The sequence below is a fragment of the Littorina saxatilis genome, linkage group LG12, assembly GCF_037325665.1.
Source record: "Littorina saxatilis isolate snail1 linkage group LG12, US_GU_Lsax_2.0, whole genome shotgun sequence".
Taxonomy (NCBI): Eukaryota; Metazoa; Mollusca; class Gastropoda; order Littorinimorpha; family Littorinidae; genus Littorina; species Littorina saxatilis.
This window is the reverse complement of record NC_090256.1, coordinates 23,052,840-23,068,054: the sequence shown is the minus strand read 5'-3', so window position 1 is coordinate 23,068,054 and position 15,215 is coordinate 23,052,840. Positions and strand designations below refer to the sequence as shown.

The window sequence follows — 15,215 nt, the reverse complement described above, 5'->3', positions numbered from 1 at the left end:
TTGTAATCATTGCTGAACAAGTTGGTCATAATTTTGTAGACTTTGCATTGTGCTAAAAGCCAGGGGTTGCATGTTGAAGTCGGTGCACTGTCATGATCTATTCACCAAGATCCTCATTTAGTGTTCTTGCCAGTTCGCTTGTTGAACACTTGGCAGTTTGTTGAATCTCTGAAAGGAGTGTTATAATCTGCCCATGACATAGAATCAGAAACTCAAAACCGATTCAATTTAGCGAGTTGCAAATTATGTGAATCGGCCATTTTCCTGCGTTTGTGCGAGCTTGTATGTGTGCGTCATTAAAGGGTTATCAGAAAATTTTCACAGTATCCTCTCACTCTATCTCAGTCACACACGCACTTAAACATAGCCAATGTGTAACACACACGCATGTGTTCACACAATTACACTGCAAATCTGCAGTTACAAAACAAACACCATCAGCCTCACAGCGCACTCATTCAACAATCAAACAATAACCAAAGTACCAATGACATGTTTTATTTTGACAATACGATGATTTTAGACACAAACTGATTATGATGAATGAATGATCAATCTCACATGGACAAACTACACAACTAAGAATGCAAGGTAGAATGAGAAAAGCAAAAGATACAAAAAGATACTTCATCAAACAAAACCAGAAACTCTTAAAATGAGATGACATGATGGGGAGACAAAAGTTAAGAAAATACTACTGCAAGATCAGATCCATTACAAAAGATGACCTCTCCACTACAAGATAATGTGAATACATTCTACCATGAGTAATGAGATTAAAATGAAACCATGATCAAAAGTGTACGACACTTAAAACACAGACCATGGGACGAATGATGACAACTACAACACAAGCTCACAAACATGTAGCAACAACATAGTTACAGTCATGTGACAAACACGAAGAGAATGAAAAAAACCAAGAACACCCGGGTACTGGGCCCCTATGCATAGAACAGCCACAATCTTCTGCAATAATAATAAGTTTTGTTTTCATGCCTTATCCGTTGATAGTGATATAGACAGCTTAGTGCAATCGATCAAAGTCATTGCTGCGTTCGTTTTAAATATTTATATGCAAAAGAAACAAAAGATCCCCAACAAAATATATCTGATACTTTTCAGGTTTTCTCACAAGAAAGGCTTTAAGAACAAGACAAGACATGGACCAATGCATTGCCTGATGTGGAGGAGAGACAATCTTGCAATGCAACACTGAACAAGGAACAACAATTGCTCCTCTGCATTTGAAAGCGACCACAAAAGTAGAATGAAATGCAAAAATGGTAATTTACATATGACCAAGATGTCTTGAAATGGCTGCAGCTGCATGGTGTAAAATAACCACAGCTAAGTTCAATTGATGTCTGATTCTGCTCTTTTTTCCAGCTGAGCCACAAAAGACAACATTTTGATATATTCACAAAGAAAACAAAACAATCTATTTATCAAAATGATCTCTTCAGACATAACTGATAGCAGGGAAAGTCAGAACCAGTAGTTCTGAATAATAAGATGCAAACAATAGCATTTCACACACAGCTCACTTGAACCGAACAAATCTTTTAGAGAAATTGCAACATACACTACCTACAAATAGCTACTAACATTTTGCTCCTTGAATCGGAATTTCAGGAACTCGGATGCGTGAAAAAATGTTTTTTTCTTGATGATCCAAACTCTCTTCCACTAATGTGCTTACAGCTGTACAAACCGGCCCATGCTTCCCCCTAAAAAAAACCACTTAAAAAACACTAAAAAAATAAACCACCAGTACAAATCAGGATTGATGTTCAGTTGAGTAAGCTGAAGTCCATGGCTTCTTTTTTCTCTTTCTCCAATATCAAAATTCCTGATGCTGTGAGGAAATCCCCCAAACTGGTTTGTGTTTGTCACGATGCATCAACTGCTGCGGTCAGCACTCCAAACAGGCGCCCCACATGTCCAAAACTTGGTCCAATGTTCACGCACTCACTGACGCAAAGAAAACCAGCCTCGTCCAGTCCAGCCACCAGGCAGGCATGTGTTAAGTACCAATAGAAATGTTCCCTGACGAATAGTGGGAACCCACAGTTTGCGCTGGCAGCAGTCAACAGGCGATGACCAACGCTCCATTACCGTGGGGCTGCGTGCGGGTCAAACAGCTGGCTGGGCGGTCCTCCGGCTGTGACAGACAATAACAGTCAGTAAGGGTCAGGTAGATTAGGGTGTCTAAAAGATACTGTCAATTTAGTGTACGATGTAGGCTCCCACAATACACCAAAACACCCCACAAGCGGAACAGTAGGCATGGGTGAGAGGGTCTGCAAAACGTGGGGCCCACAGTGATTAACAATTACACATGTACGTACACCACCACAAAGAGGCTGGGGGTGGGGGAGGAAAAATGGAGGGAGGATGGGCAGGCTGTGCACTACAGACGGTGTAAGAAGCAACAACAGGTGTTTAGCTGGAGTGGGGGGTGAAGGGGTGGGTGCTTTGCGGCAACACAACAGTCACACCACCAGACGCGGTCAACACATGCCTGCCTGACTGCCGGGCCCCGCGTTGCCACGTACACCACTTCTCCGTCGCCACCCCTCCCGCTATCCGGACCCCTCCGCCTTGCCCGCGTGATTGGCGTCAGAGTGAGCGCTGGAGGGAGGGATGGAGTGGGACCCTACTGGCCGCTGGTCAGGGTGCACTCCCATTGCCACGGCCGCCGCTGCCATAGCCGGGTTGAACGCCACGTAGCCGCCTGCCCCGTTCAGGCCTTCTGCTGACAGGGCCGCCGCAGAGAAGGGAAAGCGTACGGTACTGTCTACAAGGAAAATAAACAGCGGTCAAGGGAGGGTCGGCTGTTAGTCAGGGCGGGGTGGACAGCGGGCAGGGCAGAGAGAAAGATGTAAGAAGGAGGACAACAACAACGCTTTTCATTCATGCTCCCCTTCATGCATGCTGGGCTAAAGGCTGTACACATCCTGCCCTTATCTCCACACACACACACACACATGCGCGCGCACACAAAACTAGAGTATTCTGCCATCCACAGACACTACTCTCAAACAACAGTCTGAAACGCATTTATCATATCTATGCCACAGCTCTTCATCTATACTCACGGAATAAAATAACTTAACATTGTTTAAAATTTAATATCTCAAAATCGGAAAAAGTTACAGGAGTGATTTTTGTACCAACGTAAAGCTTGTTTAATTGCTCATTATGGGTTTTTTCGGATTAGTCTGGCTTGTTCCGTTTTTTTTGCAATTTGAGCTCAAAGACGCATGGTGTCATTTTGGAGTTTACAAACTTAGCACTGTGTGTTTGACAGCGCTGTGCGTGCACTGGTTGATCGCAGCCGCAATTAAATTACACAGGAGCAGTGAAGGTTAGCCTCAATACGTTTATTAACAAAACAAATTTCATTTCACAGTAGCCGGGTGGAATCGATTACGCAGATGCTGCACCCTAATGAAGCGGTCTTGCTGAGGATTGGTGACACGGGGCCGTCCTTGGCGAGGCAGGTCTCGAACGTTACCGTTGTTTTGCTGGTACCTTCTTCGCCACAAGGCAACTGATTGCCTGGTCACTTCGAATCTCCTAGCAACATCAGTATAAGTCATCCCTCCTCTCAACATCCCTATTGCGACGAGTCTATTGTTCACACACGTTCGTGGCATGGTGAAAGAGAAAGACAGAGTGGACAGTTTTGGGCAAAGAGAAAGAAACATTTTAGTGAGTTGTTCTCACTCACAAACAAACGGACAAACCAAAGTCAGTACTTTCATGCAATATTCGTGGATCAGCAGCAGACCTTTTGCAGGTTTCAAGTACGGGTAGACGTGCCCCGAGAGTCAAAGAGTGCAGGCCTACCTGTTTACAGCACACACAGCGTGCACTGGCTGTCGGCAGCGTCGGCAAGCTTAGGCGTCAGTCTAGTAAACTCCAAAATGACACCATGCGTCTTTGAGGACCAATTGTGAAAAAACTAAGCAACCGAGAACATTCCGTTTTTTTTCCTCTTCTCAGGAATTGATGGTTCTATGATCGTACCACCCCGCTCTCCTGCAACTTTTTCCGATTTTGAGATATTAAATTTTAAAACATGTTAAGTTATTTTATTCCGTGAGTATAGTTCAGTAACTGGGTCTGAATAAAAACTAAAGACAGGTCTTAAGAGCTACTGCTTATATCAAGGGAGTGTACCACAGTATGTTGCTACACATCTAAGAATAAAGAGGGAACCAGCAACAGTCAGCATGCAGTCATCCTTCAGGATTCACAGCAAGAGATGGTGATTAAAATCTGTGAATCTATAAAATAAAATGTTCAGCCTAAGCTTGGGGACAAGCAATGGCAGCAAAAAGTAGGGCAACATTTGTTTTCAAGAGAAGGGCTTCCACTCTCACAAATAACAGTTAGAGCAAAACAATTTTTCACACAGATCTAAGAAATCATTCGAACGGGATGCTACCGACTGAGAAGGGTGAAATAATACTCCAGATGCTTACTGCAGGAAGAAGCTCAAGTAAATTTGTGGTACACTCCCTTGATATAAGGACTGGGTGGCCGACACTCCCTTGATATAAGGACTGGGTGGCCGAGTGGTAACGCACATGCGCTCGGAAGCGAGAGGTTGCGAGTTCGACCCTGGGTCAGGGCGTTAGCAATTTTCTTACCTAGGTGGTGGGTTCAAGTGCTAGTCTTTCGGATGAGACGAAAAACCGAGGTCCCTTCGTGTACACTACATTGGGGTGTGCACGTTAAAGATCCCACGATTGACAAAAGGGTCTTTCCTGGCAAAATTGTATAGGCATAGATAAAAAATGTCCACCAAAATACCCGTGTGACTTGGAATAATAGGCCGTGAAAAGTAGGATATGCGCCGAAATGGCTGCGATCTGCTGGTCGATGTGAATGCGTGATGTATTGTGTAAAAAATTCCATCTCACACGGCATAAATAGATCCCTGCGCCTTGAGTCCGAGCCTGGAGATACGCGCGTGATATAAGACTGCATATAAATTAACTACACATATTTACTCAAAAATGCCTGTCACTTTTCCTTAGACATACACAGGCTTTCCAAGAATTACTAAAAACTTTTGGAAGGAAAATATTGACCAGCCATCCAATATCAGAAGAAATCAGAAACAAAAGACAGAAGCTTTACTATTTTAAGAAACCACTGAACAGCCTTACTGCAGTCCAGTCTAAAGTGCTGAACAATTTAACAGGTGTGCACTCACTTGCTGGGGAGGGGAAATATTCCTTGTTGACGCAGTTGCGAAGACTGTCGGGAATCCTGCCCAGTATAGCACGCCGCACTTCCCCTGCTGCCATTTCTCTCAGTTCAGAAACACTCTGCTCGCTGTAGAACGATGAGTGCGGTGTGAGGATCAGGTTGGGGCAATCTTTTAATGGACCTGAAACACAGCCGCTTACCATTTTACATTGTTTTTAACAAAATGACAGATAAGAACAGCAGCACCTGATGTACACCACTATTTATCATAGTCAGTATTTATAATTACCAGCATCCCCTTGACCATGAACACCTTAATCCACAAGGCACTTCATAGTTCTTTCAATGGCTCTTTCAGAATCAGAATGGGGTGCATTCCTTCCAGTTGTATACACGGATGATACTGGCCATCCACATAATATTCAATGAATCAATACAGCTTGTGGCGAGAACAAAAAAAAGAAGAGGTAACAAGTCAGTTTTCAGTATAGCAAAGTCAAACAGACACAGCACACACACAAACAAGAACAACAATCAAACAAACAATAACAAAACCAACAAAAAAACTGAAAACAACACTGACTTGTCGGCAGGTTGAAAGGCTCACTTTCCTGCACATCCAGCGCAGCCGCACGAATACGTCCATCCTTCAGCGCAGCTGCCAACGCATGTTCATCCACAAGACCACCCCGTGCCGTGTTGATCAGGAATGCACCTGAAGAATGCGGGGTTTCTGTCATTAATAACGATACATATTACGCCAGTAAGCTTTGCTTCAACGATTTCAAATCCATGCACAGTCATTTTTTTTGGCATTAGCTCTGTTGTCCTTCCCGATCATGCAGCATTAAAAACAACAACATGAAAAGAAGGAAGCCATACAATATTTCAACAGAAATCAGGTTACGTATAATCCATACACTTAAAATTTAAAATTAACATGTACTTCTCCTGCAAGTTACACCCACAAGTTGAACAACAACAAAAAAGACTCTACTTGCGCATTTCACAATCATTAAAACACAGTTAAATGTTTGGTTTGGTTTAGTTCCTCTCTCTCACTTGCACTCTGTAACCGTGACAGACCTGGCCTCATCTGTTTAATTGTGTAGTCGTTGATCAAGTGGTGGTTGTGCTCGTTCAGATTGCAGTGCAGGGAAACACAGTCGCTCTGGAACAGCAGCTCCTGCAGTGTGTATACTCGGGTGATACCTGCAACAACCACACATAAAAACATACATGAGAACTTATCATAACCGTGTAGATATGCCCATAAAAACATGAGAATTTATCATAACCATGTACAAATGCGCATTAAATCACAAGAATGCATCATAACCATGTACAAATGCGCATTAAATCACAAGAATGCATCATAACCATGTACAAATGCACATAAAAGCATGAGAATTTATCATAATCATCAACAAACCGTCAAACGAACATAAAAACATGGGAATTTATCATTACCATCAACAAACACACACAAAAACATGAGAATGTATCATCACCATATCACCATGTACAAATGCAACAAGGAAATGTAGCTTTGTGTGAGCATGTATCCGTTCAGTTCAAGCCAAGTAAAATCGTAATATCAATTTATATTGCTCATACACACTCACACTGCAAACACACCACATCAGCTCTACATATCATTACATTAATATGCCAACATCAGTGATTATACATACACAACTACATGGAATCTCTGTAGAACCATTTGAGAAAAGAACCAAGCGTACCAAAAAGATTTAACATTTGATCGTACATTTAGTAATAACTGGATTTAAATACAAAGAAAAGGAGAATAGAAAGCAGACTAACTATGAACCCACAAACACAACAAAATATTTCTCACTCTCCACAGTTTTACAGCACATGCAGCAATTCACTCTGTACTCACCAAGTGATTTTTCGATCCCATCTGCGAGGTATGGGTCATAAAATATGACGTTGAAGCCAAATACTTTAGCGCGGATTGCAACAGCTGTGCCCACTCGACCTGTCAACACAAACAAGTGCACATTATGTTTTGCTGCACGGGAAAATGGTAATACACACACAGTACAAACTTCTTGTCGTTTTGAGCTTTCAAGTCGGTTACTGAGTTAATGAAATGACTGTACACACGCATGATAAACTGCCATGTCATCATAATTGGATTTCCTGCAAAACCATTTATGTTCACTCATGGGGCTGGTGTGGCAGAAAATCACGACAGCACTCCAACTTTTGAAAACAAATAAAAATCGTTTTATTTTCCATACCAGAAGCCAGACAAAGGCTCCGTGACAACAGTCTGAACAGAAACTCAAACATAAAAACACCCTAGTAATATCCCGATTCACACCTGTGTGAAGTTCATTGTCTCGTTGACACTAGATTTCTTGCAAAACATACACATAGATGCTCACTTAAGTTATGTGGCTTGTCTGGCAGAAAATCCCGACAAAAACACAACTTTAGAGAAAAAAACAACAACAGCAAAGTTCTATTTTTTAAAAGAGAAGCCAGACAAGGCTCCATGCCATTAACAGAATCTAAGCCAAGAAAACACGCTGACAACATCCCAGTTTAGCCCTGTGTTCACTGTCAAACTGAACAAACCCCCAAATGTTCACTCTTCTTTCAGTAAATAACATCCCTCCTACAAGGCTAATCCTGGAGTATGAAACATCCTCCTCACCGAGTCCGACGATGCCCAAAGTGTCTCCCCGGATTCGAGCGGAGCCCTGTGCCGCCTCCCTGAGCTGCTCGGGGCCGTTGATCTTCTTGCCCTCCCTCACCATGTTGGCCAGCCAGTACGTGCGGCGGTACAGGTTGAGGATCAGACAGAGCGTGGAGTCGGCCACCTCCTCCACCCCATAGCCTGGTACGTTACATACCGCAATACCTGCAAGGGGGGCAGAAAGAGGCGATGATTATGATGAAAATAGAGAGGGTGAGACCGAGCATGGAATGAAAGCAGCCGTCTTGAAAAATAATTGGCTATGGTCTTTCCTTTAGTTCCCCAACCCACCCCCAGAATGTTTTCTTCTGGTTTATTCTTGTCAAGTCCCCCATCATGGAGATGTGTGTAATAAGGTCATGTTTTGGTCACATAATACAAGCTTGTTTGCTTGTGTTTGTGTCCTTGTTGCTTACTGTTAATTGTAACATTACATGTCATGTATTTTTAATAACATGGTTTTAAACCAAGAGGGAAGGATGACAGAAGCTTTCTCAAAAATAACTTGTTACAGAGGAAGAGACAAAGCACAGGATTCAAGCAGTTCCATCAAAAACTATTGGTAAGCTGTTGCATGGTTTGGAGTGTATTGTGAGCATCTCATTAACTTCAGTACTGTAGCCTGCTGCTCTGCTTTTCTATAGCAGCTCAACTTCCTGGAGTAATATCAAAAGCCTTGTCAGTTTAGAAGAGGGAGCTTCCCGTGTGTGGGAAATACAACCAGAAATGACCACTCCCCCCAACAACAAAACAACATTAAGCAAACAATAAACTTCCTCCCAGATCCTTAAAAAGATGTTCTTAGAGAGGCCACAGTTTGGAAAAAAAGATCAAAGCCTGAAACGTAAATGGCTTTACTTGAGTTAACACAGTCACAAATAAAGCACAGAATATGCAGCCTGAAAAAGTCCAATTTGTTTTCATCCAATCAAATACTGACCCATTTCCCCTGCTGCCTTGACGTCGACGTTGTCATAGCCGCTGCCAATGCGGATGATGACTCGCAGACTTTTGAACTTGTCCAGGTCTTCTTTGGTAAGAGTGATGGTGTGCCACATCAGAGCACCCACAGCTTCGTTTAATACCTGCAAGTGAACAGATAACAGCAGTTAGTAAAGTCAGCCAGGTACATAAACCAGACATTACCGAAGGGGTCTCCTTTGTCAGCGAATAATCATTGCAGTTCCCTAATATGCAAATAACCTGTGGGACAGGAACCATCATCATCATCATGTGTCTCTTGTCACTAAAGTCAAGAGTCAGAACTACCGTCTCCCTTACTCAGTTCTACAAAGGATGTGATCTGGCATCACAGACCTCTTGTCTCTATACTAGAAACCCGTTTCAAATGACAAACAAGACTTACTTAAATATACGTATCAATATTAAAACCACCACCCATCACAGAAGCTACACTTCTTAAAACTTCAACCTTGGACACCGTTTTCACCAGCGAACATCACCAGCGCAAGTAATAGTACAGGCAGAAGCATCTCAGTTATCCCCTCTACCATACTGTATTCAAAACTGACTTACGCTCTAGCATCAAGTCCCGCTACTTGCACAAAGCATGCACAAACATAAAGCAAAACAACAGGAAGCCCACTTTTTCATGAATTTCTTGTGTAGACTGTGCATCGCAGAAAGCGACTGTGGCCACATCCTTGAGGATGGGCATCTCAACTGAACAGTCCCGCCCATCAAGCAAGGCCACCAGAGGGCGTGGGTGCATAGGTCCATTGGGGATTGGTCCTCGGATAGACACTGCAATAATAGAACAATTTTAGCGAAGATACACACACACAAAAAGCAATCATTAGCCTAGCTGACTCCGCGAAAATGCTGAGTAAGCTGAAAAAAATGCTTGGAAGAACCATGCTGGAGTCTTGAGGTTGACTAAGGTAACACGTTTCAAGCCAGCAAAGCTAAAATTCAGGATATAAAAATAAACAAAATACAGCAATAACACTGGTAAGCTGCCTGTCTCTAAAGAAAATGTCACTGTCAGTGAAAGTAGCAAGGATGACACGCGAAAAGATTTCAAACACAAGAGTAGCACTGGCACTTGATGGCAGAGAAACCATGTGTGCACGTCCATGATACTGGGTAACAGTTACAAAATCAGTGAGTGACTAACTTCGCTGGTCTATAAACTTGCTCTCACAAAGCCTTGGACTCAGTTGATGGTTTCATGTGATGTATGACAACTTTGTCTGATGAAATAAAACGTGCTTGCGAAAATAGTTGTGTTTGTGATTTTTTTTATTATATATTTTTGTTTATCAAAGCATGGCCTCAAAATGGCACTTGAAAGTGGGACATGACCAAAGCTTCTCACTTCTATGCACCAAAGATCATTTGTTGGGGCACATGATTTAAGGTTAGGACACATGTTTCCAATAAAAACACAGAAAATAATATAACACTTAGTTATTTCAGATTTAGATGGAATTGAAAAAAGCCTTGTCGTAAGTTACTTTCGTTTCCATAAACGCTTCAGGGAAAATGAATTGTCTAAAGTACTAACGCGCACACTTTACAGCAACAACATTATTTTGTATGCTGGATTACAACTTAATTAATTAATTGAGCAATAGATTTTCCAAAAATATCAATGATCGGCGATAAACGCAGACGATTTTTTGATCTCACTAGGTTTTGTTTCCTTCTGTGATGTACGCAAAGCACACTAACTGACTTCACGCAGTCGACCCCACTCAATTGTCAATGTGTTGTGATGAAATAGATGCTCGAGAACCTTCCATTTTTTAAAATCTTTTTCAAAGTGCTCATGTGCCCTAACTGTTACCAAGTATCAATCATGGACGTGCACATGTAATGTCCTACATTTGAGAAAGACAACAATCAAGAGGAACAGCGGAAAGGGGGGACAATGACTCACTTGGTGCGTCGATTCTGTTTCTCTTAATGGCGGGGGGCTGCTGCATGAGATTGAGAACGTCCTGGGGCCTCCTTTTGTCCATGGGCCACTGACTAGAGCCGTGTCAAGGGATCCTGGCTGCTGCCAACCCTGGCACAGCTAGAACCTGCAACACAACCAACACATGTATCAACTAAAATCGCAGGATTATATTGTGCACTCAGCCTCAGGCATGGGAATTGAAAAAAGTCAAAAAGGCTGAAAATTTGTTTTCTCCAAAGAACCCAAATGGTGCAATTTGGTGTCATCTAAGCTCCAAGTTTGCCATTAAATTCAGTTTTTAGAACCATTTTTGCCTCCCCCATTTATTTTTTCGGCGGACACTTTGGCTTTTTTGGCGGAACATAAAAAAAATCCGGCGGAAATTTGCCTTTCGGCTGACAATTCCCATGCCTGACACTCTACAGTACTACAGTATGCAACACCAGGGGTGTTGCTAGACATTTTCATGTTGGGACATTTGGCCGAAACTGTCAGAAAGCTTTAGGACATCTTGGAAAATTTTCGGCTATTATTTTTGGCTCATACAAAGTCACCGCAACATTGAAGCACAAGACTCAAGAGGGGAACACCAATACATACAATCATTGTCTTAGGAACACCGATTACAGGGGCCAGAGGGGGGGGGGGGGGGGTACAACCTGGGGTCCAGGGTCCCATTGGGGAGAATTTTAGCTATTTTATAAAGAATTTGTGGCTTATCCTTGATTTTAAACATGATCAACTGGTGTCAGCAGCCACTCATTATTTCTTTTAACGTTAGTATTAAATAATGGCAATTTATCTTCACTGATATGTGCTCCCGACATCACATGGTATGGTTAGAAGGAAGACATGTCGCATACTGTGACAATTAACTCTTCCCCTGGCTTTACAGACAGAATTTTTTTTGTTTGGGGGGGGGGGGGGGGGGGTCTGGAACCCCTGTAACACACCCCCCCCCCCCCTAATCCGCTCCTGGATTATATGTTGCTTACTGCAACTGAAACAATCAGCTTTGCTGATTTAACTACATCAGACCCCAGTTCTCTGAAACTTTTTCAAACCTTTAACTTTAATTTCTTGAAAGTAAAACTCTTTCAATCTTGTGCTAATCTTGACAAGCCTTGGGAAACAAGACTGGTAAAACACCAATACAAAACCGTGTAGGGTGAGCCATTTTGCTTGGAAACCACGATTTGGAGGACGCTTTTCATTCTCTGGCTCAGCAGATTTTGATTCGCGGTGACTATCGTCTGCTGTGTCCCCTGCTTCAACTCGACAACACTACTACCACTCATAATGACACTGTCCACATTCGCAGTGTTCCTGTCATTTTGTCCGGAATCACTTACCTTGGCGAAGGGTAGCAAACCATGGCCAATTTAGTTTTTTTTCATTTTTGTTTGCGACATGATGTTCAAATCCAAATCGAAAGCACTGACTGACTGATAAACTATCGCGAACCGGCGAACGCAAACGCTGAGAGTGTGGTTTCCCTTGTCCAAGGGAAACCACTCTGGCATCTATATTTTTTTAGCAATGGCTTCCGTTCAAAACATTGATGTTTCGTTTTTGGTATTCGCGAAGGAAATAAACGTCAGTCAGTTGACTAAAGTACATCGGCAGCAGTTTTAGCAATCAAAGCCTGACCAATACAAAAAAACTGGACAAACTTTGACCGATTTAGGCGAATACTCTTCGGACATTTGGCCGATAGGGACATGAAAGTTTCGGCCAAAGTAAAAAAAAATCGGCGATGGGCCGACCCAAACGACACCCCTGAACACTGGACTATGTCAGCTAATCATCCACCAGCAATTTACTTCTTTACTAATGGCTGCTCACCTTACAAGCAAACAACAGTTTTATGGACATAAACAATGTACAGCTCACTTTGTACATTTTCAATGGCAACTGATGGCAATTTGCTTTCCTGTATTCTACAAAATCAAAAAACAAGAAAGGTAGGTTGTTGGAACGTTTGTTATTGACAAAACAATACATTCACAAATATATCAACCCAACAGTCTTTTAAGTGCACAGACAAACAATTAATAACAAAAATAGTAATTAATAAAATAGTAAAATAGTAATAATAATTAATAGTCGATATATTTGTGAATGTATTGTTTTGTCAATAACGAATGTTCCAACAACCTACCTTTCTTGTTTTTTTGATTCTGAATTTTGGAACTTTGGCAGTCTCTTTGGGTTTTTTATTTGCATTCTACAGTCATGGAACATGCAGTCAACAACCCCTTTGCAGGGCCAACACAGTTAGAAAACCTTAGAATTAAAATAACAAAATGAATCAGGAGGGGAAGACATGGCTTACCTATAGAGCAGTCTGACAACGTCCACTCAGCCGTCTAGATCCACAAGCGACCAATGTTTGAAGCAAAGCAACGCCATTTTCTGAAACAAATGATTACATCATTACATATATCAAGATCCAGTCATCAACATTGAGTCAAAGACTGCAGTGTATAAAAAAGTAGCACTTTCGTTACAGACGTTAAAAACACCATAAACACACAGATAAGTCATATTACTAACAGCATACAGGTATCCATAGATTTATAAAAAATTTTTAAAAAACACACACACACTCAAATGGACCTCCTGTCTTCCTCTTTGAATCAATGAATGCCCTTTCTAAAGTTACAACTGAAACTTTAAAGAGGCTGGACGTTAACCCTCTCTCTGCCGGTAGGACGTCAGCCGATGTCCTGGGAAACTTGCTTTACCGGGCAACAAACGGATCAATAAACAACAAAAGAAAAACAACAGCAGAACAATGTGTGTGCGAGTGTGTGTGTAAGGTGTCCCTGTATTCATTTATACATCAAGGGCTGTCAATTCAGGTAAATAACAGGTAATGAATTGTGTACAAATATTTCCTGGCAGCGAACAGGTTAATACTACTGCAGTTCCAAAGAAATGCTTGCTTTGTATTTTTGCCATTCTGCAAGTGTAACCCATTGAACTTTAAATGGAATACAGGATCTTGTCCGTGCACACTTGACTTGGTCTTGTGCTTACAGTTACACACAAAGGGGGATAAGGCACTAGCAGGTCTGCAAGTAAGTTGATCTGGGAGATCGGAAAAATCTCCACCCTTGAGTGTCCAAGGAAGCAAACAATACTTGGGTGGTTCAAAAAAAGTTTCAGCAGTTAGGCAGTGACAGCTGACTTGGGGAGAAATTCAGTCCTTTGCCATAGCAAACAAAGCTGGCCCAACCAAGCAGCACACCCAAAACTGCCATGGTGTCATGAGGATTAAACAGGGCAATCTCTCAATTGACTCTTGAGTCAAGCCAAGTGGAGCCACTGAATCTCAAATTTTCACTCACTTCCACTTGTTTCAGTATCAATATGTTACGCCACTGCGTAAACACAAATAGTACACCATAACCATAGCTTGCCTAAAGAAAATAACACCACAAACAAAAACACTATTAAAGTAAACACAACCTCCTTCAGTCCTTAGGCACACAAATGCAATAATCCATGTCACTATTACTCAGCTGCGATCACTGCAGATATTTGTTCACAATCACAGTGCAAAAATGAAGCAGAAACTTGACCCTACAGGCTCTGCTGGAGTTCATTTGCATAAAATGCACTGGCAGTGTGTGGCCTTACAAAAGAGGAGTCCCCCTGCTGCCTGTCGCATTAAAACTACTACTGCACCACGCACTCCCAAACCTTCCCGCGCTGCAAGCATTATAGTATTTGTTTACAACCTGAATCCAAAAGTCTTTACTCACAAACGTGACACAATCAACACAAGGTTAAGTACAATGCTTCGTAATCGCAACACACTTGACCGGCTTGGGAAAAGAAGTGATCCATCTTCAAAGAAGCCGCAAAGAACACCAAATTTATGACCTAGATTTGACCACTGAATCAGTGAATGCAACTGTTCGACACGTGTCGACACAAATCTTGTTTCCTCAACTTTCATGTAAGGCTTCATAGGCACATCAAGAAGAACACACACTCGATCAAGAGGAAAACACCACGATAACGGGTACTCCGCTGGAAAAAAAAGGGTAAATACCTTTGATCGAACACCAAGACAAAGGCAGCCGCCAAGTGGAAACTCGTAAAAAAATTAAATTATATTCACATCCAAATGAAGAAATTGCCAAGATGGCAGAAATGCTCGATAATTTTTACAGGTCAATAGATGTATAACTGATTGCTAGAGAGGTAAAATAACGCTTTATAGTTGAAAATCTTTTAACTCTTCTGAATTTACGCGTACCATAAGCCGCCCGACGAACTTTGCAGCTCAATGGCGCCGAAATCTCAGAGCGTCTAACGCACGTA

The 15,215-nt window shown here is 42.1% G+C and overlaps 1 protein-coding gene across 6 annotated transcripts; it reads right to left on the bottom strand.

Annotated features, from left to right (window-relative positions):
• Window positions 1-482: 482 nt before the first annotated feature.
• On the bottom strand, window positions 483-15,198 carry LOC138981543 (C-terminal-binding protein-like). 6 transcript variants are annotated; one of them, XM_070354493.1, is made up of 12 exons: window positions 15,151-15,198; window positions 13,216-13,295; window positions 10,860-11,004; window positions 9,564-9,721; window positions 8,898-9,042; window positions 7,916-8,122; window positions 7,133-7,231; window positions 6,313-6,438; window positions 5,810-5,959; window positions 5,231-5,407; window positions 2,525-2,800; window positions 483-2,164 (listed from the first exon to the last, which is right to left on the bottom strand). In XM_070354493.1, exons 3-11 carry the CDS (start codon window positions 10,939-10,941, stop codon window positions 2,586-2,588), a joined length of 1,359 nt encoding a protein of 452 aa, XP_070210594.1. In that variant the 5' UTR covers window positions 10,942-11,004; window positions 13,216-13,295; window positions 15,151-15,198; the 3' UTR covers window positions 483-2,164; window positions 2,525-2,585. The 6 variants fall into 6 exon arrangements, with proteins under 6 accessions (XP_070210594.1, XP_070210597.1, XP_070210596.1 ...); XM_070354496.1 differs by having other exon boundaries at window positions 5,834-5,959; XM_070354495.1 differs by having other exon boundaries at window positions 5,810-5,941.
• Between the last annotated feature and the right edge of the window lie 17 nt (window positions 15,199-15,215).

Bases quoted from the DNA above. Each gene is read 5' to 3' on its own strand.
- LOC138981543 (XM_070354493.1), bottom strand. From the start codon at position 10,941: ATGGACAAAAGGAGGCCCCAGGACGTTCTCAATCTCATGCAGCAGCCC. The intron at 9,043-9,563 runs GTGGGCTTCCTG...GTTCACTTGCAG, and splicing joins CACAAGAAATTCATGAAAAA to GTATTAAACGAAGCTGTGGG. The intron at 2,801-5,230 runs GTGAGTGCACAC...TTTTCCTTGTAG, and splicing joins ATATTTCCCCTCCCCAGCAA to ACAGTACCGTACGCTTTCCC.